This window comes from Erythrolamprus reginae, chromosome 1 (assembly GCF_031021105.1).
Source record: "Erythrolamprus reginae isolate rEryReg1 chromosome 1, rEryReg1.hap1, whole genome shotgun sequence".
NCBI classification, from domain to species: Eukaryota; Metazoa; Chordata; class Lepidosauria; order Squamata; family Dipsadidae; genus Erythrolamprus; species Erythrolamprus reginae.
In genome coordinates, this window is record NC_091950.1 from 135,143,679 (window position 1) to 135,169,460 (window position 25,782).

Sequence of the window (25,782 nt, forward strand, 5' to 3'; positions counted from 1 at the left end):
CAAGATTCTAGTAGTTTTTTCAACTAAATAATTTTACTAAAAGGCATTACCTTTAATTATTTGTGGCTCACCATCATATGCATAAAGTAGTTAGATTGATACTGGATTTAAACTGTGATGAGATGAGGGCCAGGGAAGGGAAGCTAAGACAAATTGGTTATGTAGATGCAAATTGTATGTGAGGCTGATTATTTTGTCAATTAACCATCGCAATGAGTTAAAGACCTATTGTGTTTCTTGAGACTTTTCCTAGATGGTCTAAAAACTTTTGATGTGAATTAAGCAGTCTCTTGCACGATGGTGCTGTTAAAACTTTCTTTCTTTCTTATAGCTGGTCTTCACTTAATGACCATCCTTAGTGACCATTTGACATTAAAATGGTGCTGGAAAAGTAAATTTACAATTGGTTCTTGCATTCACCACCATTGCAGAATCAAGGAGGGAACACTTCAGCTCTTACATCTTTACAATGCTCTTCCCCATGTCGTTTAACACTTATAAGGAAGTGCTAGGGAAGTTAACTACCAATTTGATGTGAGATGTAAGATTTATTTTATTCCAATTTGCCTTTTGGTTTGGGTTGATTCTGTATGACCTCTGTATTCCATTTTACCTTTCACACGTGTAGCATTCACAAAATTCATTATTTTCTCCGAAAAAGCCATCTCCATAATAGCAAGAAATCTCCTCCCCAGGTTCAATATCTCGCAAAGCTTTCACACATGCTGTATCACGGCCAGTTGAAACAAACTGCAAAAGATGAATAATTAAAAATTATTTTAATTTTTTTTAAGTTTTTTAAAATGTAATTTCATTTTAAAAATCTGATTATGTAAAACATTGCACACCTACCTTACAGTTGGGTCTGCAATCTGAAAAAGGTCCAAAAGATAAAATCAATTAACTGTTGATAAGACCTGAAACATGAATAATTACAGATACCTAAAGTAAGGTTTTATACAGGTTTTATAATCTATAGCACAACTTAACTAAAATAGAGACAATAGCAAAATTCTAAATATTTAATAAATAATTCTAACTCCATTTCAAATAGGATTATTATTTCAGATCATTTTAGATTAAATTAGGATCGAAATAAAAATACATTAAGAAGGACTTGCAAATTCAACTAAAAAAAAAAGTCTGCTTACCATGATTAATGAAAGCAGCTGGACCAAGCCAGAGTTGAGCACAATTTTTCCGTGTTGAATACATGACACTAAAGTCGTTTTCTCCATGTCTGAGCAGCATATTCTCTTCTAGTTCAGAGAGTTCTGCAATACAACCTACTAATAACTCTATCTTGTCATTTCGTTTCCTAATAAACAAAGAAATAAATTATTTTGTATAATTTAATTTCCATAATACAAAAGGGATAAATTCCTTACCATTCTGTCCTGCCAACCAGACTTTTTTTTGGTAGAAAATTAGCTTTCTTAATGAAATGTTTTTAAAAAGTCCAATTACTAGTAGTAACTCTTTAATTTGCTAAATTCAATAGTACTTAAGGTTGCAGAGGTTATACAAATGGTTCAACACAGCTTTTATTTACTTGTTTGTTCAATTTAATTTTGGCACTGCCTGACTTCTAAGTTAGGTGAACATCTGACAATCAATCCAGGAGGAAATTCTTTCAACTGAAAAAGAATAATGCTAAAGTAGCAGCAGACTGGGAAAAGCAAAAATAATGAAAAATAGATAAAAGCTTAGAAGGGGCATGTTAAAAAGGCCTCCCTGGCACAAAAAATGTCGTTTTTATTTACAGTGTTCCCTTGATTTTCGCAGGGGGTGCGTTCTGAGACCGCCCGTGAAAGTCGAATTTCCGCGAAGTAGAGATGCAGAAGTAAATACACCATTTTTGGCTATGAACAGTATCACAAGCTATCCCTTAACACTTTAAACCCCTAAATTGCCATTTCCCATTCCCTTAACAACCATTATTACTGGTACTCGCCATTGAATAAGAAATTTAGTGATCTTGATATTTATAAACATAATTATTTATTAACAATAATTGGGGTTTTTTTGTTATTTATTTGCAAAAATTACTAGTTTGGCGATGACGTATGACATCATCGGGTGGAAAAAAAAGTGGTATAGGGGGAAAAAACCGCAACGTTTTTTTAAATTAATATTTTTTGAAAAACCGTGGCGTCTTCGGAGAGGGGCGGCATACAAATCTAATAAATTATTATTATTATTATTATTCGCGAAAATTGAGGGAACACTGTATTTATCACATTTTACACCGCATATCTCCCCACACAATTTTATTGCTTCAAAAATTTGGCTCAGCAACAAATCCCACACACCCCTCAAATATTTACCATTCTTTTGTTGCAACTATTTTGGCTCCATTTTGCTCTGATGAATATCGATTGCATGGCAATATTTCAAATCCACTGTCAGTTGCAAACATTCGTAAATAAATAAATACCTGCAGAAGGGAAAAATATATTTTAAAAAAACCTGCTAAGAACTTCAGTATATTCTGTGCTGCCAAATTGCACCGAATCGATGCTATACTTGCTAAAAAGTCAGAATATTAACATCTCACCTATATGCTTCACAGAACCTCAGAGTAAATACAAATTAGCATGTATTTTATATAACATACAGTATAAAATTTGAGCTTTCAAAATCACTTTTATGTAGCAAAGGGGAGGGAAAAATTATTATATCCTTACACAGACTTCCAGCCAATTTCACATCAACTATCACATTGTGTATTAAATCATTATCATCAGGAGTTCCAGCATTCTCCAGCCAGGGAAGAAAGTTAGTTTTTGAATGTATTAAACGCCAATTTTTACAATTCTCTGAGACACAGTATTACCAAGGTATTCAATAGTATTCAAGGCTTTATCATACAAGTAAGAATTCCTTTTAAAATAACACACCTTTTTCCAAAGGACAGACTTTCAATGTATGAAGCCCTAATTTCCTCAATGTGTAATATTCTGCAAAGATGAGATGTAAATCATATCTTTTAAAAAAACAATAAAAATAGGACACTAATTGTTTTAGCTATTTAATATTTAAAATTTGCATCTCTTCATAAAACCATTAATGCCTAGTGCATTAGTATACAGCTTTCCTTAGTGAGTGGTATATAGGAAGTGAATAAATATAAGTTTGAAGAGTTAGTAGGAGTTTCTGGCTTATTCCTTAAATTCAGTCTTCAAATTTATACTTATTCACTTCCTATATACCACTCACTAAGAAAAGCTGTATTCTAATGCATCAATTTAAAGCCATTTCAATAAATGTTCATAGGGGACATAATTCCAGTTATTTCTTTATGATTAGGAAATCAAGTATATCTGCACAAACTTTTTCCAAGACACAGCATTTCATTATATAAAGAGCAAACAATTGCCTTCATTTGATTCCAGCTGCCTCTGATAACGTCGTTTTTTCTTTTCTTTGAAGCTTTCTACCTCAATACTTTCCCTTTTTCCAGTGTTAATTTTTATCCAGCTAGTTAATTTAAAAAAATCTGACATAGCATTTATTAAATTATCAAATTTGTACATCATCCAACTCCAAGTGACTCTGGGTGTTTGCTAAAGATAGAAACAGATTTTTTTTCTTCCAGTTTAACATCCACAATATCCTATAAAGTGTACTTGTAACAAACTGAACTTGGATTAAGTATAAATACACCTACGTGTTCTTTGAACAACCTTTCCTGCATTTTGTTCTTGTTAAGAAAATAGTGCCGGGCCCAGTCACCTGACGTCAAGGACCTGAAGGCTTTTTCCAAGTGCTCATCTTTTTTAAAACGCTCAATCACCTCCTTCAGTTCCTCCTGTCTTCCTTTTATTGGTCGAAACCTCAGGCAAAAAAGGAAAAAAACCCAAGATAGAACTTCAATCAGGGTGAATTTTATTTAGCCACTTTATATATTCAGAAAAACTAAATTACAATGGGATGAAAAGTAGAAATGAATATTGTTTCAACAGGTTTTATACAAATGGTTAAAAGAGGAATAATTATAGTTACTGTAGTAGGAGAAACATTTTTAATAATGACAAGGAAATATCAATAGCCTTGTTAAAAAACATGGAAGTCACATCTGAAATACAGAACAGTATCTGTTGTCTCAGTGATCACATATCTATTTCATTTGCATGACATACTAATCAAATAAATCTTTTAAAAACACAAATGAGGTTTGTTTTACATATGTATAGTGTTAACCTTCAAGGTAGTTCAAACAAGCAACACAAATCATTAATTACTAACACTACCTTTAATGTAACAGTATCTTACAAGCAGTGAAGGGCTACCAAATATTTTATTACCACACTGAGGGCCTGGTGTACGCAGGATGCCCTGCATTTTCTTTCAAAATCTTTCAATACAAATTGGGTGCTCTGGGGTGGAGCTCCATTTTTGCTACCCCACTGCGTGTCCCCCTCCCCCGTCCGGGCAGTAGCCCACCTCTGCTTACAAGTCTGAAAGCACTTCTCCCCTCCTTTACTTTTACTTTCCACAAAATCAGAGTGTTTCTTATGAGATGCAATAAGTCATATTTTTTGCATGACAATTGGTAAGTTGAGGCTCCCAAGATCCTTCCTACAGGCCATTACATCCACTAAATAATGATTTGCCTGGGACAGATTCCTCTCTTGATACGTTGAGCATTGTTTTCTTCCATATGTTCCTATTTACACGCTTCAGTCCTGTGAGCATTATTTATCTCCTGATTTCATTAATGTAGTTAATCCTAAGACTTGGTCTTCATTGCATAAGGTCACCTTATGCAATGCTGGCAAGATGTGTAAAACTCTGATATTGTACAGTTAGGTGGTATGTTAAAAATGTCTTAGGAATTTAGTCAAAACTTTATTTGAAATTGGATATTTTTCGTTCTGTTCAATATTCTTATAAACTGCTTATTAATTTTATTTATTTTCTTTGCTTTGTGAGCTCTTTTTTCATAGGAATAGGTGGGATATAAGCTTTCAGAGAAAATTTGATATAAAGGTAATTCTCAGTTTACTATCACAATTGCAATCAAAATTTCTATTGCTAAGCAAGACAGTTGTTAAATAAGTCACATCCAGTTTTGCAAAGATTTTTGCCATGGTTAAGTGAATAACTACAGTTAAGTGAATTGTGTGGTGGTTAAGTGAATGTGGCTTTCATCATTGGGTTATGCTTTTTGGAAGCTGGCTGGGAAAGTCATAAATTGTGATCACATGTCCTCAAGAGACTGTAACCATTGTCAATACATGACTTTGCCAAGCAGCCAGATTTTGCCCATGTGACCATGGGATCACTGCAATTGTTGAGGACCGATTGAAGTCACTTTTTCAGTGCTACTGTAACTTCAAAATAAATGAGTATGTCAAGGACTATCTGTTTTGAGATAAAACAATATATGATCTTTTAGCAACAATGTTTGTTTTTAGATTTTGAATACTGAAATAACAACACACAATTTAATGAACAACACAGAGAATATTTTGATATAACTTTAATTAAGAAACCTGTATTTTTCTTGCAATGGTGTGAGGTAGGCTAATTACTTCCTCCTTTTTTTGGTACAAATTCATGCATTGGCCCCTATAAATATGACTGGGTTCATTTATTTATTAAATTTGAATGTTGCTCAGTTTGCTGTCACATGACTCTGGATGGCTTACATGATAAAACAATATTATAAAAGATTAAAACAGTAAAACAATAAATATAACATTATACGATTATTTGAAGCTATTGTACAGAGACACAGATTTTGCTATGGCATATTTTATTTTGCTTTGCTTTGCAATTATCTGTAGGAGATGGTGAATGAATGGTCATACAGGTGGTGCTTGCTTAAGCCACTCATTCAGTGACTGTGTGAACTTATGACAGTGTTGAGTAAGTGTTACTTATGACTGGTCCTTGAACTTTCAGCTGTCACAATGTTCCTATGGTTACAATTGAGATCTGGGGGTTTGGGCCCACCTCTCAACTATGTTGTGGCATTCTACGGTCAGGTGAACACTATTTGCAACTTTGCAGGTTCCAATAAGTGAAGTCGATGGGAAAGCAAAAGATGATCAAATGACATTCTGGTGATAATAACCAGAAGTATTAGAGTTGCTGTTGCTAAGCAATCATGTAGTAGCAGCTCTTACAACCATATTGCTTAGTGATGGAAATTCCAATCCCAATTGCCATTAGTTAAGTGAGGACTACTTGCAATTTAGGCCAGAAAGTTAGGCTAACTGCCTCTTTTGTTATTTTAGCAAAGTTACATCTGTGCTGAAGCAAGACCTCCTGTTGCCAAAAAGGAAATTCAGAAAAAGCCAAATGGGGGAGGCTAGCAATTTGCTTGTCCCATATTGTTCAATCAGCTTCACTTTGTGTTCCTTGAGGAGATGCCAGTATTAAGATAAATTCAGACTACCCCATGTTCTTTTAGCATAGTTCTCCTCTTGGTCGATACTGACTGCATCAGTTGAGGGGCACCTAGTCAGTTATCAACATCACCACAATCAATACTCTTTCATGGAAGTGAGGTGATACCTAATTTGAAGAAGGTACGGCTCTGTATGCTTTTCAATGAAGTATCATTACATACACTTGTTCTAATAATGCTTTTGTCAAATTTGCACTGTTAGCATAAATGGTTGAGAGAATGTTGACTGAACAATTCTAGATTCTTAGACAACTGATTAGAGAATTGATCATGGCCTGGAAAAAGCACATCTGTTAATTACTTCAGGCCAAGTATCATGACACTTTAAATGTATCTGGTATGACAATCTGTTTTTGATTTGTTGGTAATCTAAGTATAAAAATATCAAAATGTCATTTTAATAAGACATGTATAGTGCTTGACTTATGACAAATGAGACAAGACTTTTCATTGCTAAGCAAGGCAGTTGTTAAGTGAGTTGTGTCCGATTTTATAACTTTTGCCATATCTGCTAAGATATGAATCCCAGAATTGCTAAGTTAACCACCGTTAAGTGAATTTGACTTTGCTTTCAAAAGCTGGCTGAGAGAGTCAGGTATACTTTGTAAATCAGGCTCCATGTGGAAGTGAGGATCCCTGCTGCCTGGAACCACTCGAAGATGCAATGCATGGAACATGTGGGCAGGGCTACATTATGAGTATAACATGCATCCAGATCTACACCCTCTTTTTTTGGGGAAAAAGAGGTGTCTCATACTTTGAAAAATACGGTACTCAGATTTACAATTTGGGATTACAAATACATGTTTACTTCTATTTGAGAGTTAGTTTTTTATTGATGTAATAGAATTGATACATTATCTTGTGTAATAGAATTGATACATTATCTTGTGGTTCCAGGCAGCAGGGATCCTCACTTCCACATGGAGCCTGATTCCTGAAACATCCCAGGAAAATGCATTGAAAGCTGGGCTTTGTCTCAGAAAGGCCCGATAGAGAGGCAGCACATCAATCTTCTTGGACCTGCCATTTCATAATCATGCTACCAGGTTTCCCAGAAAGCCCCTGCAGCTTGGCCACCCAGTCAGAGCCTGATTCCCCCCAGGTTAAGGTGCGTTTTATATTCTGGTGCGTCTTATACTCTGAAAAATATGGTAATTCTAATGACCTGTTTAAAAATGAGAGAGGCTCAATTATATTTCTTCTATGTAAAGTATGTTTCTTGTATCTTTTTGCTTTTTTGTCAATCAAACCAAAAAGGAAACTACAATCCCTCCTAATAATTTATGTTGAGGTGTTTTAATTTAACATGATATTTTTAAGGTCAATCTTGAAATTTAGAAATGGCTATAAATAAAAAAAATCCTATTTTTTTCTTGGTATTAAAAATAAATGAGAAATATCTCCACTGTATCAACATTTTTACAGGCTGCTGAAGTGTGAGTAGGTTTTTTGCTTAAAAATGTTATATTCTAGTTACCTAACACAGTGTTTCCCAACCGGTGTGCTGCGGCACACTGGTGTGCCGCGAGACATGGTCAGGTGTGCCGCGAAGAAATAAGCTCAGCTTCTGGTCTCGCAACTTTTTGCAAAGAGAAAAAAATTGTGAGACCGGAAGCTGAGCTTGCTTCTTTGCGCCTTCCAAGTTTTCCAGCAGCTGTGGTGCCCCGCCCGGCTGGAGCTTCCCTGTCAGCAGGTGAGCTTTGGGGCTTGGTGGGAGGGCAGCGGCAGTGGGAGGGCGGCGCGCAGCGGGAGGGTGATGGCGGCGGCAGCGGGCAGGAGCCATGCCGTGGGGTGGTGGCAGGGTGGTCCCTCTCTCTCTCCCCCTCTCTTGCTTTCTCTTTCTCTCCCCCCCCTCTCCCTCTCTCTTTCTCCCAGTAGCCGTGGGGCGACGTCAGGGTGATCAGCTGTGAGGCGGAGCTACGGAACAGAGGAACAGAGGCACCGACGGCGGCAGCTGGAAATGCTGGAATTGCGTGGCTGGCACTTGCCTGCTGGCTGGACCAGGACGGAGGCTCGAGCCCCACGTCCATGCCCAGCGCAACACCAGAATAGGCGTTGATTGCTTACCTGAACGCCTCTTCTCGTACGGTGAGCGGGTACAGCAGTCACATGGGTTGCTCATGTCCAATCCGGTGGAACTGAGCCTAGTGTTAAAAAAGCTTGCCGGATCCGCCCCTTCCCCAGAATTCGCGAATCCATAGACTAGGCTCAGCTGTGAAGCTCTGTAGTGTTCAACTCTTATTATTAGAGGAAGAAAGGTTATAGGAAGGTAAAGAAGACACATACAAGGGCGGGAAGTGACTGCTGTACCCGCTCACCGTACGAGAAGAGGCGTTCAGGTAAGCAATCAACGCCTATTCTCCGTACTGAAGGAGCGGGTCCAGCAGTCACATGGGACATACCCAATAGATGGTCCCTAGGGTGGGATTAGATTGCTATCATGTGAGATAACGGATTGGAGTACCCTTCTGCCGAAGGCAGCGTCCGCTGAAGCGTAAGAATCAATCTTGTAGTGCCTGATGAAAGAATTTGGCGAGGCCCAAGTGGCTGCTTTGCAGACCTCCTCCAACGGGGCTTGAGTTGCCCAAGCGGCCGAGGTGGCTGCGCTCCTGGTGGAATGCGCTGTGATGTTCCTTGGAACTGAGAGGGAGGCCGACTCATAGGCCTTAGATATAGTCCCTCTGATCCAACGGCCTATTACTGTTGAAGACACTTTGGCACCCATGACTCTGGGGTGATGGGCTATAAAAAGTGCTTCTGACCTCCGAAAGGGTCCTGTGCGTTGGATATAGATTCTCAGCGCTCTAATGAGATCCAGGGTGTGCCATCTAATTGCCAAGGGATGGTCTCGTTGGAGGCAGAAGGAAGGTAGGACAATGTCCTGAGTTCTGTGGAACATGGAACTGACCTTGGGTAAGAAGGTAGGGTCCAGTCGCAAGACTACCTTGTCCTGATGAAATTGACAAAGGTCCTGCCTGATTGAGAGGGCAGCCAGCTCCGAAATGCGTCGGGCAGAGGTAATAGCCACCAGGAATGCTACTTTAAAGGATAGGTACCTGAGGGATGCCGATTTTAGGGGTTCGTATGGTGCCTGCGTGAGGGAATGGAGAACCCGTGGCAAATCCCAGGATGGGTACCTGTGAACCTTGGAAGGTCTGAGGTTGGCTATGCCCTTGAGGAATTCCTGAACTTCTGGGAAGGATCGGAGAGGCTGTCTGCGGGGGCCCCCTAGGACAGATGAAATGGCTGCCAGATGACGCCGGAGGGTGCTGGTGGAAAGTCCTTTATGGAAACCTTGCATAAGGAAGGAAATGATTCTGTGTATGGGAATGCACAGGGGAGAGAGGCCTTCCTGTAGACACCACTGGTGAAACTTGGACCACGTGTGGTCGTAGATTCGATTGGTCGAACCCCTTCTGGCCTTTAAAATGACCTCCACTGTATCGGGGTCGTGACCACGCAGTTCTAAGTCTCTCCTGATAACAGCCAGGCGGTGAGGTGGAACCACTCCGGATCTGGATGGAATGAGGCCCCCTGCCGCAGCATATCCCCCGAAACGGGGAGTCGCCAAGGGTCCTGGACGGATAACTGTTGGAGATCCGCGAACCAGGGCCGGCGGGGCCAATGAGGGGCGATTAAGATTACTTGGGCCCTCTCGGTGAGGACCTTGTGAATCACGTCCGGGAGAATTGGAATTGGAGGGAATGCGTAAAGTAGGCCTGGAGGCCATGGGCTCCGGAGGGCATTGATTGCTTCCGCTCCCGGGGATGGAAATCTGGAAAAGAAGCGAGGGAGCTGGGCGTTCGCATTGGTCGCGAAGAGATCCAGAATTGGTAGGCCGAATCTGAGGCTGATTTGATGGAACAGGTCTTGATGGAGGTTCCACTCTCCTGGGTCTATCGTGCTCGAGATAGCCAATCCGCCTGAACGTTGAGGCTCCCCGAGATGTGGTCGGCTAGGAGCGACCGAAGATGTTTTTCCGCCCAAAGGCCTAACTTGAGGGCCTCCCTCATGAGGGCCTTGGATCTCGTGCCCCCCTGTCTGCAGATATGGCTTTTGTGGCAATGTTGTCGGTGAGAATGAGAACGTGCCGGTTGGGAATGCGAGGAGAGAAATGCTTCAGAGCCAGGGAAACGGCTCTTAACTCTAGCCAATTGATTGGCTTGGAAGCTTCCTCCGGGGACCACGTGCCCTGGGCTATCATCCCCTGGGCGTGGGCGCCCCATCCCGATAGACTGGCATCTGTGGTGATGACAAATTGATCCGGGCACCTGAACGGGGATCCTTTGTCCATGGCCGGAGACTTCCACCACTTGAAGGATCTGCGAACAATTGGTGGGATGACAATGCGACGATTTGAGTTGCTGTGCCCCGATCTCTGAAAGGGTAATAGGAGCCACTGAAGTTCCCTAGCATGAAGGCGAGCCCAGGGAATGATGCCTATGCATGACACCATCTTCCCCAAAAGGGAAGACAGGGTTACTATGGATACTGAAGGTTTAGATAAAATGCAAGAAATTAACTCCCCTATACTGAATTTTCTCTCGGGAGAGAGAAAAACCTGGGAGGATTCTGAATTAATAATGGATCCCAGGTGTAAGATGGATGTGGAAGGTTGGAGATGACTTTTATCAAAGTTGATGGAAAATCCATGGTCCTGAAGGACTGACATGGTGATAGAAAGGTCTGTTTTCACTTTCTCTAGGGAGTTCCCATGAATCAAAATATCATCAAGATAACATAAAATGTGAATGGGAGACGCCCGGATATAGGCCGCCAGGGACCCCAAGAGCTTTGTAAAGACCCGAGGGGCCGAGGAAAGGCCAAAAGGCATCGCCCTATACTGGAAATGCCTGCCTTGAAAAGAGAAACGTAAAAATTTTCTATGGCATTTGGCTATAGGAATGTGGAGATAGGCCTCAGTGAGGTCTAAAGAGACCATGAAATCTCCCGTGTGGATGGCGGCCAAAATAGATGATAAGGAGTGCATCTTAAACTTCCTATATTTGATGAATAGGTTAAGCTTCTTTAAATCCAAAACAGCTCTCCAACCTCCGGAGGATTTTGGAACCATAAATAGGATGGAATAAAAACCTAGACCCTTCTGACCGGAGGGAACCGGTTGAATGGCTCTGATGGACAATAAGTGAGAAATGGCCTCCTCCATACGGTTACAATCTGAGGAGGACCTGGGAGAAGGGCAGGAAATAAAACGTTTCGGAGGGGGAGAAATAAATTCTAGAAGAAGGCCTGTTTGAACAGTGTCAATGACCCAGGGGTCCTTGGAGGTGAGACGCCAACTAGAGGCGAAATGGGCTAGGCGACCACCTATGGGAATTGAGGAAAAATTACCATCTAGGTTTCTTTGAAGCCCTGTTAGAGGACGCTCCCCTTTGGAAGCGAAAGCCTCTGCCCCTGGAGTTCCTACCTTGGGAACGAAAGCGGGGGGAATACTGACCTGGAGATCTCTGATAGGAAGCCGCTTGATCTTGCTGACGCCCTGGGCGACGAAAGGACTGCGTTTTGGTAGCCTTTTTGGTGGTTGGACCCAAAACTTTCTTCTTGTCCGTGGTTTCCGTGAGGAGTGGATCCAGAAGATCACCGAAAAGAAGGTCGCGCTTTAAGGGTCCCAGGGATAACTGCCACTTCTGGCGTACTCCCGCTTGCCAAGGGCGAATCCATAGGAGTCTTCTTGCCGTTGTAGAAGCTGCAATAGACTTAGCAGAAAATCTAGTAGATTGTAAAGTGGCATCAGCCACGTACTGGGCAGCTGCAAAGACCTTGTTGAAGTCTTGTTGACCTCTCAAGTCATCGGGAGGAATATGCTGCTGAAGTTGGCGAAGCCACAGAAGCATGGCTCTGGAGAAAAAGGAAGCCGCTGCAGAACTTTTAATGGCCCAGGAATCTGCGGTGAATCCTCTTTTGAGCATTTGTTCAATCCGCTTGTCCTCTGGGCGGAGGACTTCCTCTGCTTCGCCTGGCACAGCAGCCGCCGAGTGAAGGATCTTGACAGGTTCATCCGGTTTAGGAAAGGATAAGAGCTCCTCATAGGAAGAGGAGAGTTTGTACAATTTTCTGTCCTTGGTTGAGGGATTAAGCCCAGAGGCTGGGAAATCCCACTGCTTAAGTAAGGCATCTTTAAACAATTTAGGCATAGGAATTACCTCGTTATCCTCCTGTTCCTCTGTGAAGTAAGGTAAATTCTCCTCCGGGGGATCAGTGGATGTGGAGGCCTGTTTCTCCTGAGCCGCCAATCCCGTAGAAATTCTAGCTTTGAGGAGGAGAGATTTGAACAATTGAGAAGGAAAAATAGTAATTGGAGAAGGAACCTTTATTTGGGATTCCTCATCATCTGAGAGGCCTTGAAAGGGATCCTCATCCTCCTCCATATCCTCATATTCGTCCTGAGAGGAATCTGAATCATCCTGAATAGGAGCTCTAACCGCTGGGGAAGAACCCAAGGGGCGGGAGGGGCGAGGAGGTGGAGGAGGTAAGGGAAGCTCATTGATGGTAGAGAATTTAGCATCAATGGCCTTGGACAACACAGAAAAAATAGATTGGAATTCAGGAGGTAAACTAGAAATATCAGCAGGAATGGCAGAAGAATCCCTGAAGGCCTGGGAGGATCCTGGCTGGGGGGAATCTTCAATAATATCTGGTTCCTCTGGACCTATTCCCCATAGGTTAGGTTGGGGTCTGTCTAGGTTTGGCTCATCCAGAGATAACACAGGGACCCCAGAAGGAGGCAGACTAGAAGCCTCTGGGGGGTCTTGACTACTGAGTACTTGGGCCTGTACTTTCAAACGCTTTGCTGATTTGTCATGGATTCTTTGTAGGGCTAGGTCCCTTCTCTTCTCAGCCCTGGTGACCTTGGTCGAGGGGCGGGCCCCTGAAGAAGAGGAGGTCGAGGCCTGGGGGATACTGGTAATCTCATCGCCTGTAGGCCTGGCCTCTCTGGGACCTTTAGTTGTGCCTCTCTTGGGAAAAGTAGCCATAGTCTGACAATTAACAGAAGACCAGGCTGAGCCAAAAACTGAATAATTAGGGAGAAGATTTCAAGGAATTCCCAAGAGGTATGGATCCTGCTCCGAGGCCTCGGAGCTGCTGAGACTTGAGGGCAATCTGGGCAAACCCAGAGTTCGTGTCCCCAAATACAGCGTGGCCAGCCTCCCTAAACTTAACTTAAAGTAAACCAAGGCACTCTGGTTGGAGGCTTAGCCGGTGGAGAATTAAGCCTGAGCGTCCCAAAGCCCACTCCGGGATCCACGCGGTGGACTGAGGCCTACGCGGCTGGCAGGAGGCCAACACGAGAGGCCTAAATTTAAAAAGGGCGCGAAGGCCTTCGCGCCGAAAAATCGCTCCGTAATAGAATTCTTAAAGGGGAAGCGATCGACTAAGTCCAGGAGACTAGAAACAAGCGTCTCACTCCGCAGGAGGTATTTTTTAAGCCCTTTTACAATAATACAATAATGAATCAATGAATCAATACTTGCACCAGGACCTCCAGGCCAAAGGATTAAAAGAATCCACAAGCGGCAGCGGGGATCGTAAACGGCAAAACAGCCGGGGGAAAACGAAACCGCAACTTCTCCCAAGGAAAAAAGCCGAGCCACAAACGGCTGGCGCTATTAGTGCAAGTAAACAAATAAGGATAAACAATTCTTACTACTTTTGAAGGAAAAGATCGAAGGGAAGGTGTTAGAATGTTGAACGAGCTATCACAATACAACCGCAGGATATGCGAACTGAGCGAATTCTGGGGAAGGGGCGGATCCGGCAAGCTTTTTTAACACTAGGCTCAGTTCCACCGGATTGGACATGAGCAACCCATGTGACTGCTGGACCCGCTCCTTCAGTACGGAGAAATGTATGGCGTCTAGCCACCACCGTCTGTGCCTACGTTCTGGAGCTCCGCTTCACAGCTGATCACCCTGCTGTCGCCCCATGGCTACTGGGAGAAAGAGAGAGGGAGAGAGGGGGGAGACAAAGAGAAAGCAAGAGAGGGAGAGAGAGAAAGAGAGGAAGAGAGGGGGGGAGAGAAAGAGAGAGAAAGATATAGCAAGAGAGGGAGAGAGAGAGAGAGAGGGAGAGAGGGGGGAGAGAAAGAGATAGCAAGAGAGGTAGAGAGAGGAAGAGAGGGGGGATAGAAAGAGAGAGAGAAAGAGATAGCAAGAGAGGGAGAGAGAGGAGAGAGGGAGAGAGGGGGGAGAGAGAGAAAGAGATAGCAAGAGAGGGAGAGAGAGAAAGAGAGAGGGAGAGAGGGGGGAGAGAAAGAAGGAGAGAGAGGGGGTAGAGAAATAGAGAAAGCAAAAGAGAGAGAGAGAAAGAGAGCAAGAGAGAGGGAGAGAGAGGGGGGAGAGAAAGAGAGAAAGCAAAATAGAGAGAGAAAGAGAGATAGCAAGAGAAAGAGAGAGGGAGAGAGAGGGGGAAGAGAGAAAGAGAGAAAGACAGCAAGAGAGAGAGAGAAAGAGAGGGGAAGGAGGGTGAGGGAAAGACAGAGAGAGGGAAGGAGGGCAAAAAAGAGAGGAAGGAAGGGAGAAACAAGGAGAGATGGAGAGAGGGGAAAGAAAGAGGAGGGAAGGGAGAGAGAGAGAGAAAGAGGGAGAGAGAGAAAAATAGAGCGAAAGGGAGGAAGAGAGATATTTTTTGTCCAAACTTTTTTTTACACACACACACCCGCCCCCTCCGCCCCCGCTCAATGTTCCCCAGGATTTTGTAAATGTGAATAATGTGCCGCGGCTCAAAAAAGGTTGGGAAACACTGACCTAACACATACAAAGTTACCTAACACACCACAAGCACATACACAGAGAGTGTGTGTGCTTAAAAGAATGTGATTTCTAATAAGACAGGATTTTTTCAAAAACACAACTGGTAAATCTATCATCTTCTCTCTTTTAGTTGTTTTAAATAATTTTCCTACTTATATAATAAAATAAAGCAGCCATTACAGATGCTAATTAAAATACTTTCATGTTATTGTAATCCATTCATTTGCTATTATGTACTGGTCTATTCAATCTCAATTTTTGGGCAATTTTATTCACACATAAAATGGAGTAATAAAAAATCCTTAAAAAGCAAAACAAATAACTTCAGGAAAACCCAATAAAGATGGGTTGATTGCCAGGATAGTCCAGAAAATAGAAAGGAGGAAACAAATCTAGTATCTTGACATCTATGATGCAGGTTGCCTTTCATAAATACAGCTTGAGGAATTATGAAGAACATGTTAATGAACACAAAAAATAAATCTGAATTAAAGCAGTCAAATTTTCCTTAATTAAATACCTAATTCCAAGTGCTCTGAGTTATTTTTTTTACACTTTAAATGTGTCAGATCCACATAGATTTTAACTAAAACAAACAAGGCTTTATGTTTGCTCAATAATAAAACAATTACCTAGTGTTCATTTTATGTGTTTGAAAGCCTAAATATGGATCAAGAACCAAACTAGTTGCTAGGTCATCATTCTCACATAGCTCCTTGGCAGACATTCCAGAAGAAGGCACGTAGCGACTTTGGCCCTCAAATCCCGAACCACCACTACCTGCATAAATCAAAACAAACGATTAGCTGATGCTGAACACTGAATTGTATTGATCTTTCTCCTCGTATAGAGAACAGGGAAAAAACAGGAATCTTGAGAATAATGCAGAAGCTTATCCCAAGTATGTGTTGGTCCGGTGGTGGGCACAATACTTCCATTATGCAGAAGATTCATTCTCACCAGGATATTTGTGATGACAGAAGTTACTCCTGACTGAATAGAGACTTTCAGGTGAGGCCCCATAGGAAATGTTCAGGGAATGAACAATGCATATATCATAAAGAGCCAAAAGATGATTAATTGTCATCTTTTGTATGAATTAATGAGTGCTTTACAATGTAGGTTGCATGGCATCTCTGATGAATTATTTTCATTAGGAAAAAACTAATTTAGCTTACACAGTTTATACTGTATTTTATCAGAAGTGGTTTGAACTTGTATATTTTTACTTTTGTGTAATACTAACACTGCGTCCTAGCAAATTCTATCTATTCTGATATCAATTCAATGTCTCTTTCATTTTATCCCTCAAACATTAAATAAAAATAATCACACTCTGATTTTAAAATTGTATCACATATAGACAACCAGCATTATTAGTGCAGCCTGCAGGCATTTCTTAAAATTAGGTGTAATGGTACATAATGATTGATTTGCAGTTGGTCCATTCAGTAAACTGTATAATAAGGGAATCATGATTTTGTATAAAATATGCTATGTAAAAGAAAAATCATACAAGCACAGTCTGCTAATGGATAATTCATTATTCAATTTTAACATGTTGACATTTAGATCATGCTTGATTTCAGGATAAAACCACATTCTACGTCCAAAAACCTAAAGCAAATCAAAGTCTCCTATCCTACTCAAAGTTCTCCAGTTACAAAAGGAAAGAAGAAGTGATTGTTGTAAGTAGAAAGTTATGTACCTCTGCGGGATTATTAAATTAGTACTGACTTCAGTAGTGTAATTTTGGTCTTGGCCTAGTTGTATAATGACATATGAAGTATGACGTGACAGCAAGAATGTCTTACTTGGAGTTGCTCTGAAAAATGAAGCCATATAAGCCATATGAATCTTTATGACCATTAAAAATAGTAAAGCATGTAACTTGTTTCTCTATTGTGAAACAATTATAATAAATAAATGGCAACATTTAAACCAATCAAAACCCAAAATAAATTACCCTCTTATGTTCAGCAATGGAAACTCAAATTTGTTTCTTTTAAACTAATGTTCTATTTATTTAACTCAGATCCAATATCTATATGAAAATGAAATTAAACAATTATGAGTAGCAAGCCTTTAAAACTGCTCCTGTAAACATATACTCCGCTGAATATTGTGACTGTAGATTGTGTTCTGGTGACATTTTCTGGGACAAATTATAAATACGTGGAAAACTGAATTCCTTACCACTGCGAATTATGCATTAGCAATATTTTTTAACATTGAAAGGAAGACTATAAGGCTCACTTTTAAGCTTTCATTGGGACTTCAATTTATTTAAAAAAATATAAATTATTTGTGCACATTACTGTGTCATCATATATAAATAAGAAAGTTTGTAAATATATACAAGTAAGAAAATATACTTGCAAATACAGCTTTTTAAAAATTAACAAATGTGGTAATTTGAGATCATCCTAGCAAATATACATACATCTGCTGGACCGTCTCTCAACTCCATTTTTGCCAGTCTTTGGATTTTCCTTTCCAGAATGGTGTAATTTGGACTGATTTTGATGGTGGTCATTAGATAACCTGCTTCCATTTCTCCGGCCATTCACCACCATGTTCTTGGATTCTCCCAACCACTTCATTCCCACAGACAATTTGCCCCCGTTGCATTTAGTCCTTCTTCCAAAGGCTTTTGGAAATTAATGGTAGTCCAGTTTCCTAACAGAAAAAAAATGCACAAACAAAAACAAACTGTTCAATCAATTTTATTAATACCAGTCTATAAAAATAACACATAGTCTTTTAAAAACATATTTTGTTTAGGTAGTTCTCAATTTACGAACATTAGTTTAGTGATTATTTAAAGTTACAATAGCACTGCAAAAAGCAATTTGCGACAGATTTTCACACTGCTGCAGCATCCCCAGCATCCCACATTCCGATCATGTGATCAAAATTCAGGCAACTAGCATGTATCTATGACAGTTGCACTCTCTCAGGACCATTTGTAATTAAAACTGTCAAGGGGGAAGCCAGATTCACTTAATTATCTAATAATTCACTTAACAACTACAGTGATTTGCTTAACAAGTGTGTGTGATAGTCACAAAATGGGGCAAAACTCGCTTAACGACTGCCTTGCTTAACAACAGAAATTTTAGGCTCAATAATGTTTCTACCCTTTACATTTCTAAGATACTTAATAGTCATGTATTTATTTATTTATTTATTAATTATTTAGATTTGTATACCGCCCCTCTCCGCAAATACATCTTCAAATACATATCCTTCAAATACATCTCCATACACACGGTACTTTTATTTTTATAGCACCTATTGGAAGTAAAGTGCTATTGTTGTTTTAGTTTCTGCAGCACAGTGAGATGAAAAATAGATGAAAAATGGAAACAGAAAAAGTGGTATGCTAGGCATGAAAATAGGCAGTAATAATTCAATGTATTTGTTGCCCATAGCTGGGTATCTCCCCTTAGAAATCTTCAAGAAACTGAGTTGATTACTTTAATATGACATATTTTATTTACAATCTATTTATTTATTTATTTAATTCATTCAACTAAGGAGTGAAAACACTTAAACTTTGAAAATAAACAGCTTTTTTATATAGTTTGAATTTGAAATAGGCTGTTTGGATCTCACAGGAAATGTCATGATACTCTTCTGATCCTGCCAGAAGTGTCTCAAGTTTGAAATGACTCTGACTGCATTTTAGAGTATTTGTTTATAGGACGAAACAGGAAAGAAAAGTTTTAAGACAAATCACATTGCACGGAGCATCAGTACAATACACACATCCACTTACTTCAATGTCTCTGCATTTAAGGGAGTAAAGTCACATTCTCTCTCCTAACCTTCTCAGAGTGTGTCTAGCAAATTCTGCTTGTTTACTTCAAGCATTGAAGATTTGAAATAGGGATGAAAAGGACCATTTAAATTACAAGGTCCAAACTTTGGCTAAGTTACAAAATCCAAATAAAGACTTTCTAAATACATGGCTATCTAATGCTTGCTGGAACACATCCAGTGGAGAAATTGCCCCAAGGGTAACTAATTCCACTGTCAAACTGCTGTTAATGTTAGTTTTTTTACTAAGCCAACTTGGTCTAGAGCAGTGGTCCCCAACCTTTCTGGCTTGGTGGCCCAGCAGGAGGTGGGGGGGGGCAGAGGATGGTTCTGTGCGAGTAGTAGGTGAGCCACATGTCAGTCGAGATGACAGGGGCCTGTCCTAGTCCATCTGTTTGGGAGGAGTTTGACCTGATTAACACCTGATGAAGTGGACAAGGCCATTGGAGCTGTGAGTTCCGCCACCTGTGTCCCTCTTGGCTGGTTTCAGCCAACAGGGAGGTGACATGGAGCTGGGTCCAGGAGATTATCAACGCTTCGTTGAGGGACGGGTTATTTCCAGCTTCCTACAAAGACGCACTTGTGCGCTCCCTCCTCAAGAAGCCTTCCAGAACCCAGCTATATTTAACAACTATCATCCTGTCTCCAACCTTCCCTTTAGAGGGAAAGTTGCTGAGAAAGTGATGTCACTCTAGCTCCAACGGTCCTTGGATGAAGCCCATTATCTGGGCCCTCAACAGTCAGTATTCAGACCTGGCTACAGCATGGCAACTGCTTTGGTTGCGCTGATGGATGATCTCTGGCAGGCCCGGGATATGGTTTTATCCTCTATCCTGGTGCTTCTTGACCTCTCAGCGGCTTTCGATACCATCGACCATGGTATCCTTCTGCGCTGACTGGAGGGGTTGGGATTGGGAGGCACCGTTTTATGGTGGTTCTCCTCCTACCTCTCTGGTCGGTTGCAGTCAGTGTTAGTGGGGGGTCAGAGGTTGGCTCCTAGGTCCTCCCTTGTGGAGTTCCTCAGAAATCGGTCCTCTCCCCCCTGCTGTTTAATGGGCGAGATCATCCGAGGGCATGGAGTGAGCTGTCATCAGTATGCTGATGATACCCAGCTATACATCTCCACCCCATGTCCACTCAGTGAAGCAGTAGAAGTGAGGTGTCTGGAGACTGTTAGGGTCTGGATGGGTGCTAACAGCTCAAGGCCAATCCCGACAAGATGGAGTGGCTGTGGGTGCTGTTTCCCAAGGACACTTCCATCTGTCCATCCATTATACTGGGTGGGGGGAACTTTTGACCCCCTCAGAGAGGGTCTGCAACTTGGGCATCCCCCTCAATCCACAGGTGAGTTTAGAACACCATCTTTCAGCTGTGGCAAGGGGGGCGTTTGCCTAGGTTCACCTAGTGCACCAGTTGTGGGCCTAGGCGAACCTAGTCTTTACTCACAGTCACTCATGCCCTTATCACCTCAAGGTTTGACTACTGCAATGCTCTCTACAGGTGGTTACTTTCGAAGAGCGTTCGGAAACTGCAACTTGTGCACAATGCAGCCACACGAGCAGTCATGGGCTTGCCCAGACATGCACATATTTCTCCAACACTCCACAGACTGCATTAGCTGCCAATTGGTTTCTGGATGCAATTCAAGGTGTTGGTTATGATCTATAAAGCCCTACATGGCATCGGGCCAGAATACCTACGGGATTGCATTCTGCCGCACGAATCCCAGCGACCAGCCAGGTCCAACAGAGTTGGCTTTTTCCAGGTCCCGTGAACTAGACAATGTCAATTGGCGGGTCCTAGGGGAAGAGCCTTCTCTGTGGGGGCCCTGGCCCTCTGGAATCAACTCCCCCCAGAGATATGTACTGTTCCCACCCTCCTTGATTTCCGCAAGAGTCTTAAGACTCATTTATGCCACCAGGCTTGGGGCTGTTAGATTCTTGCCCCCTGGCCGATGAATGTGCTGAGAGAAAGTTGATTGAAAGAGAATGACTGCTTTTTCTGGCTTGGGTTTTTTAGGTTTTATATTTAATTAATTGGATCTAAAATGTTATACAGTACATTGTTTTATTATATGTTGCAAGCCGTCCCAAGTCCTCAGAGAGGGGCCGCATAAAAGTCCCATTAATTAATAAATTTAAGATTCTAAATTAGATAAGAGCTACATTAATTCCATTAGAATTTACTACAGTACTTTCACTTAGTACTTCTAACAATCTGTCAAGATTTGGCAACAAAATAGTATGAAAAACAGCAAATGACAACTTCCAATCTTCAACTGACAAACAAAGGAAAAGAGGAAACTATCCCTCCCATTTACACAGCACTTTACAGTCTTACGAGATTAATCATGTCCTCTGACAATTTGTTTACACCTATCCCAGTAACCTAGATTTATATCAAAATTCTAATAGTGGCAGGTTGAGTTTAATGATAGTGTTAACACTGATAATTCTTCTGCCTTACTATCACCTATATAAGTTGTATTTAAAAGTTTATGAACCCTGTTAATATTTATGCAGAAACATGACCTAAATTGTCATGTTTGCCACACAAGTTCTAAAACCAGATAAAGAAAATCCAATTAAACAAATATATTGTTTGCTGATTTATTGATGGAAAATGATTTTAAAAAGCTACACATTTGTGTCTAGCAAAAATACAACAAATCTCTGCCCTAAGAAACATGAGGATAATTGATGAAAAGTTATATAGTGGTACCTCTACCTAAGAACACCTCTACTTAAGAACTTTTCTAGCTAAGAACCGGATGTTCAAGATTTTTTTGCCCCTTCTTAAGAACCGTTTTCTATTTAAGAACCTGAGCCCGGAAAAATTTCCCAGGAAATTTGAGAGCAGCACGAAGGCCTGGCCAATTTCCCGCCATTCCCCCTTTAAACCCAGCCATCCCGGGCTTTTCTGGGCTGCCAGAGGAGCCTTTCGGTGGCGCTTAAGGAGGCTTTGGCAGTCCAGCGTGAACGAAGCATTTTCCTTTCTCTGGGTGCTTGGAGAGGGAATAAACCACTTTGCTGTGGTGACTCCCTCGTGCTGCGAGTTCAGCTTGTGGGACGCATTCAGATTTTGAAAGGGTTATACAAAATAAGCACAGTAAAAGTATGAGATACAAATTTAAAAAATAATTATATTAAATGTGTGTGTTACAGTGACCATTGTTATTAAGGTATTTTTTTGGGGGGAGGGGAACCTATATTGATTCATGGCAGCATAGTTCCCTCTAAGCCAGTGATGGGCAACCTTTTGAGCTTGGTGTGTCAAAATTCGCCAAAAAACTGAACATAACTCGGGTGGTGTGTCACCTTGAGAAAAAAACTGGGCGGCATAGAAGTATATTTATATATATATATATATATAGGTAGGTAGGTAGGTAGATAGACAGATAAACAAACAAAAAATAAATATAAATATAAATAAATAACAAATCCCTTCTTTTTTATTAAAAGAAATTAATAATAAAACAAAACCAAACTCTATTACTATTAAAACTCTCTCTCTCTCTCTTCCTATCTTCTCTCTCACTCTTTCTCTCTTTCTCCCCCCCTTCCTTTCTTTCCTTCTCTCTTCCACTTTTTTCTCTTTCTCTATTTTCCTTCCTTCCCCTCTTCCCCTCCCTCTCTTTCTCCCTCTCTCCCTTTATATTTATCTCTTCCTTCCTTCCGTCCTCTCTTCCTCCCTTTCTCTCTCCCTCTCGTTCACTTTTCTCTCTTTGGCGAACCCCCAAACTGTTCAGATTCAAGAAAAAGCTTATCAAGGGGGGTGGGGGGTTGTAAAAATCTAGTTATGAGCCACCAAAGGAGGAAGCAAATGGTGCGACGTCCACGCAGGGTTTTTTTTCAGACTCTCTTTTTTGTGAGCCCAGCATGATTTTTTTAAATTACAAATTAATAACCCGGTAAGGGTTTACCTTAGCACCGTCTCCTGTAACACCGTTCTGGAAGGCGAGCAGGGAGCAGAGGGGCGAGGGCGAGGGGTCCAGACCCTGAAATAGGCCTGCAACCCCTCCCCTCGCTCCCAGCGGCCCCTACGAGCCAACCACCGTTTGTGGTGGGCTCCGATGCTTGGTGCCGCGCCAATCAGCTGGGAGGCGGCGCCCCCCCCCCAGCTGAAACTGACGTCCAGCCGGGGCGATTCTTCCCCCGGCCGGACAGGCATGCTTGTGCTGCCAAAGGCAGCGTGTGGGCGAGCCTCCGCTCCGCGCAGGCACGCCCAGCTGGGAGGCGGTGTTCTCGCCCCTCCCAGCCATCGCAAATATCGGCCGGGCAAAAATCGCCCGGCCTCTTAATTAAGGGGAGAGGAAAAATAATAATAATAATAATAATTGTGGTTGCAATTGCACTCCCTAAAGCTCCGTTTCTCCGGCGGCCGCGTGTCACCGAAAATGGCTACGCGTGTCAGTGCTGACACGCGTGTCATAGGTTCGCCATCACTGCTCTAAGCTGAGCAGTGAGCAATCGCTCACTTAAAAATCATCATCAACTCAGAGTTTTCCAAACCTGCCCAGAAGCCGAGAGGGAAAGAGTGAGAGGGAAGGAGAGAGAGAGGAAGAGAGAGAGAAACAGATAGAAAAAAGAGAGGAAGGAAAAGAGAAAGAAAAAGAATGGGAGTAAGGAAGAGAGAAAGAAAATCAAAATCTAGTTTGAAACTAGCTCAACTATTTAAGTGGCATTTTGATATTGATAGAGTTGCCCTATTATGAGCTCACTGTTATAGACACACAGTACAGTATTTTATTTTGAAATTCTCTGAGGCAAAACAGGGTGGGTTTTTTATTTGTTTGTTTGTTTGTTTATTTATTTATTTATTTTTCTGTGCCGCCCAGTCCCGAAGGGACTGCCGCTCAGACACTATACTTTTCCGCCCCCCCCCCCCCAAAATTAGAGGGAACACTGCATGGCAGTGATACTGAACCTTTTTTGGCTCAGGAGTCAAAAGTGTGCACATGTGCATATACCCACATCATAATTTTTAGAATTACTGTATGTTTTTTTAGAATTAACTTAAATTAGATGCTTATGTTTTTAGTAGTGAGAATTTTAATACATTTAAATATTAGATTTCAGAAATGTACAGAAATGTCAAATTAACAATGGAAATTCAAAATAGGGATGAATTGGATTTCTACAAAGCCTGGGAGAAATGGTACCAATGGTTAACACACACAAAAAATATTTAAATATCGTTAAAAAAGAAGAAAGCTAGGCAACAACTTCAACCAATCCCAACACAAGACCTCAATTGAAAACAACCCATAGATTGAATAGTAAAAGACATCAATCAAGACAAGCTAAAGACTTTTATCAAAATCCATAACTCAAACCCCAAAAATTTTGGATTACCTAGATAAAACATAATTACCACACAAAATTATACCCACATGTCAAATTTACTTAATAACATTACTACAAATATCTAAAACTGAAGGAAAATTTACAGCTACCTAACATCTGAAATTAAAGGTCGTTTATGATTAAGATGTCATCTATATAGTTGACAAAATATTTTTTTCTCTCTCTTTAATCTTGTTCTTAACATTCTTAATTTATCTCTTTTGTTCTTAATACTTTCTTTATTTTTCTTTCTGTCCATTTTATATTATTGTCATACTGTGTATCATATGTTTTGTTTCTCTTTTAACGTAAATATTCAATAAATATTATTTTTAAAAAAAATAAATATTAGACTTTTTTCAAGTATTAATTTTTTGTTGTGAGCTGCCCTGAGTCCCAGAAGAGCAACATAGAAATCTGATAATTAAACAAATAAATAAAGCGATGCCCTGCCCCTGCACACAACTCCCCTGCTGCCCCCCTTTGTGCATGCACATTCCCCGCTGACCCCCACACATGTGTGCATAGGTCTTGCTGAAGCCTCCGGCCTTCCAGTTGGGCCGTTGAGCTGTTTTTCGCCATGCTCAGGAATCAGGAGGTTTTCCTGAACCCCGAGGACAGCGAAAATAGCTGAAAAGAAGGCTGAAAATCAGCTGGCCAGTGCGCATGTGTGCACTGGAGCTGATATAGGGCAACGTCTTGGTGTCCTCAGATATGGCTCTGTGTTCCACCTGTGGCAGCATTGCCATATGTTCGCCATCACTGGTCAATGGTAGCAAAAATCAGAACTCTGGGAACACCTAAAACCAGAACACCTTTTCTGACTAGTGTATTTATTAAAAGGTATGTGATTTTATTTATTTATTTTTGTCAAATTTCAATCCTATGGGAGTTAGGGAGATCCCATGTCAACCACTTGCGTCCTCCAAACCCTACCTCAGCAGCAAGCATCCAAGTTGCTCTTTTGTCCTTCCTTTGGGTCCACCACTTAAGAGTTTTCAAATTTCAGCTTCAGTTCCAAACCAGGCAATTGCTGCTTGCCTGTTGGGCCTTGTTGCCATCTAAATAGATCCAGGGGGCAGAGGAATGTGGGAAAGAAAAGTAGGGATATGGACATAGACCTATACCACACGCAACCTACAGAAAGTGTACTTGGAAGGCACAGTGGCACTGAAGCGGCCACAACTTCCCCAAATTTCATTCCTATGGGTGTCACGGGTCCTAATATTCTGTACATTAGGTCATTTGAGTTACTTGATTCAATAATTTCACCAAATGAAGGTTGCAGACAGACACAAGAGTATATAAATAGAACCTTTTCTAGCTTCTAGTGCAAAATCTGTCCCATATAACACTTTTGTTATAAACTTTAAACCATATATTATTATCCAGAAAAACCATATATTATCATCCAGAAATGGAA

At 41.2% G+C, this 25,782-nt stretch overlaps 1 protein-coding gene across 8 annotated transcripts in view; it reads right to left on the bottom strand.

The window, feature by feature from the left end:
• Positions 1-25,782, bottom strand: part of KMT5B (lysine methyltransferase 5B) — a 40,929-nt gene that overhangs the window by 7,616 nt on the left and 7,531 nt on the right. For 3 of the 8 annotated variants that reach the window (XM_070765819.1, XM_070765803.1, XM_070765810.1), the window contains exons 2-8: positions 17,636-17,871; positions 15,825-15,972; positions 3,671-3,836; positions 2,328-2,437; positions 1,152-1,318; positions 853-872; positions 614-750 (exon numbers count right to left, since the gene is read on the bottom strand). In XM_070765819.1, coding sequence (XP_070621920.1) covers positions 614-750; positions 853-872; positions 1,152-1,318; positions 2,328-2,437; positions 3,671-3,836; positions 15,825-15,972; positions 17,636-17,795 — 908 coding nt within the window. In that variant the 5' untranslated portion in view covers positions 17,796-17,871. Of the gene's footprint in view, positions 1-613; positions 751-852; positions 873-1,151; positions 1,319-2,327; positions 2,438-2,900; positions 2,964-3,670; positions 3,843-15,824; positions 15,973-16,900; positions 17,012-17,635; positions 17,872-25,782 lie in introns of those variants that run through there. The other 5 variants (XM_070765779.1, XM_070765788.1, XM_070765796.1 and 2 more) reach the window with 3 other exon arrangements.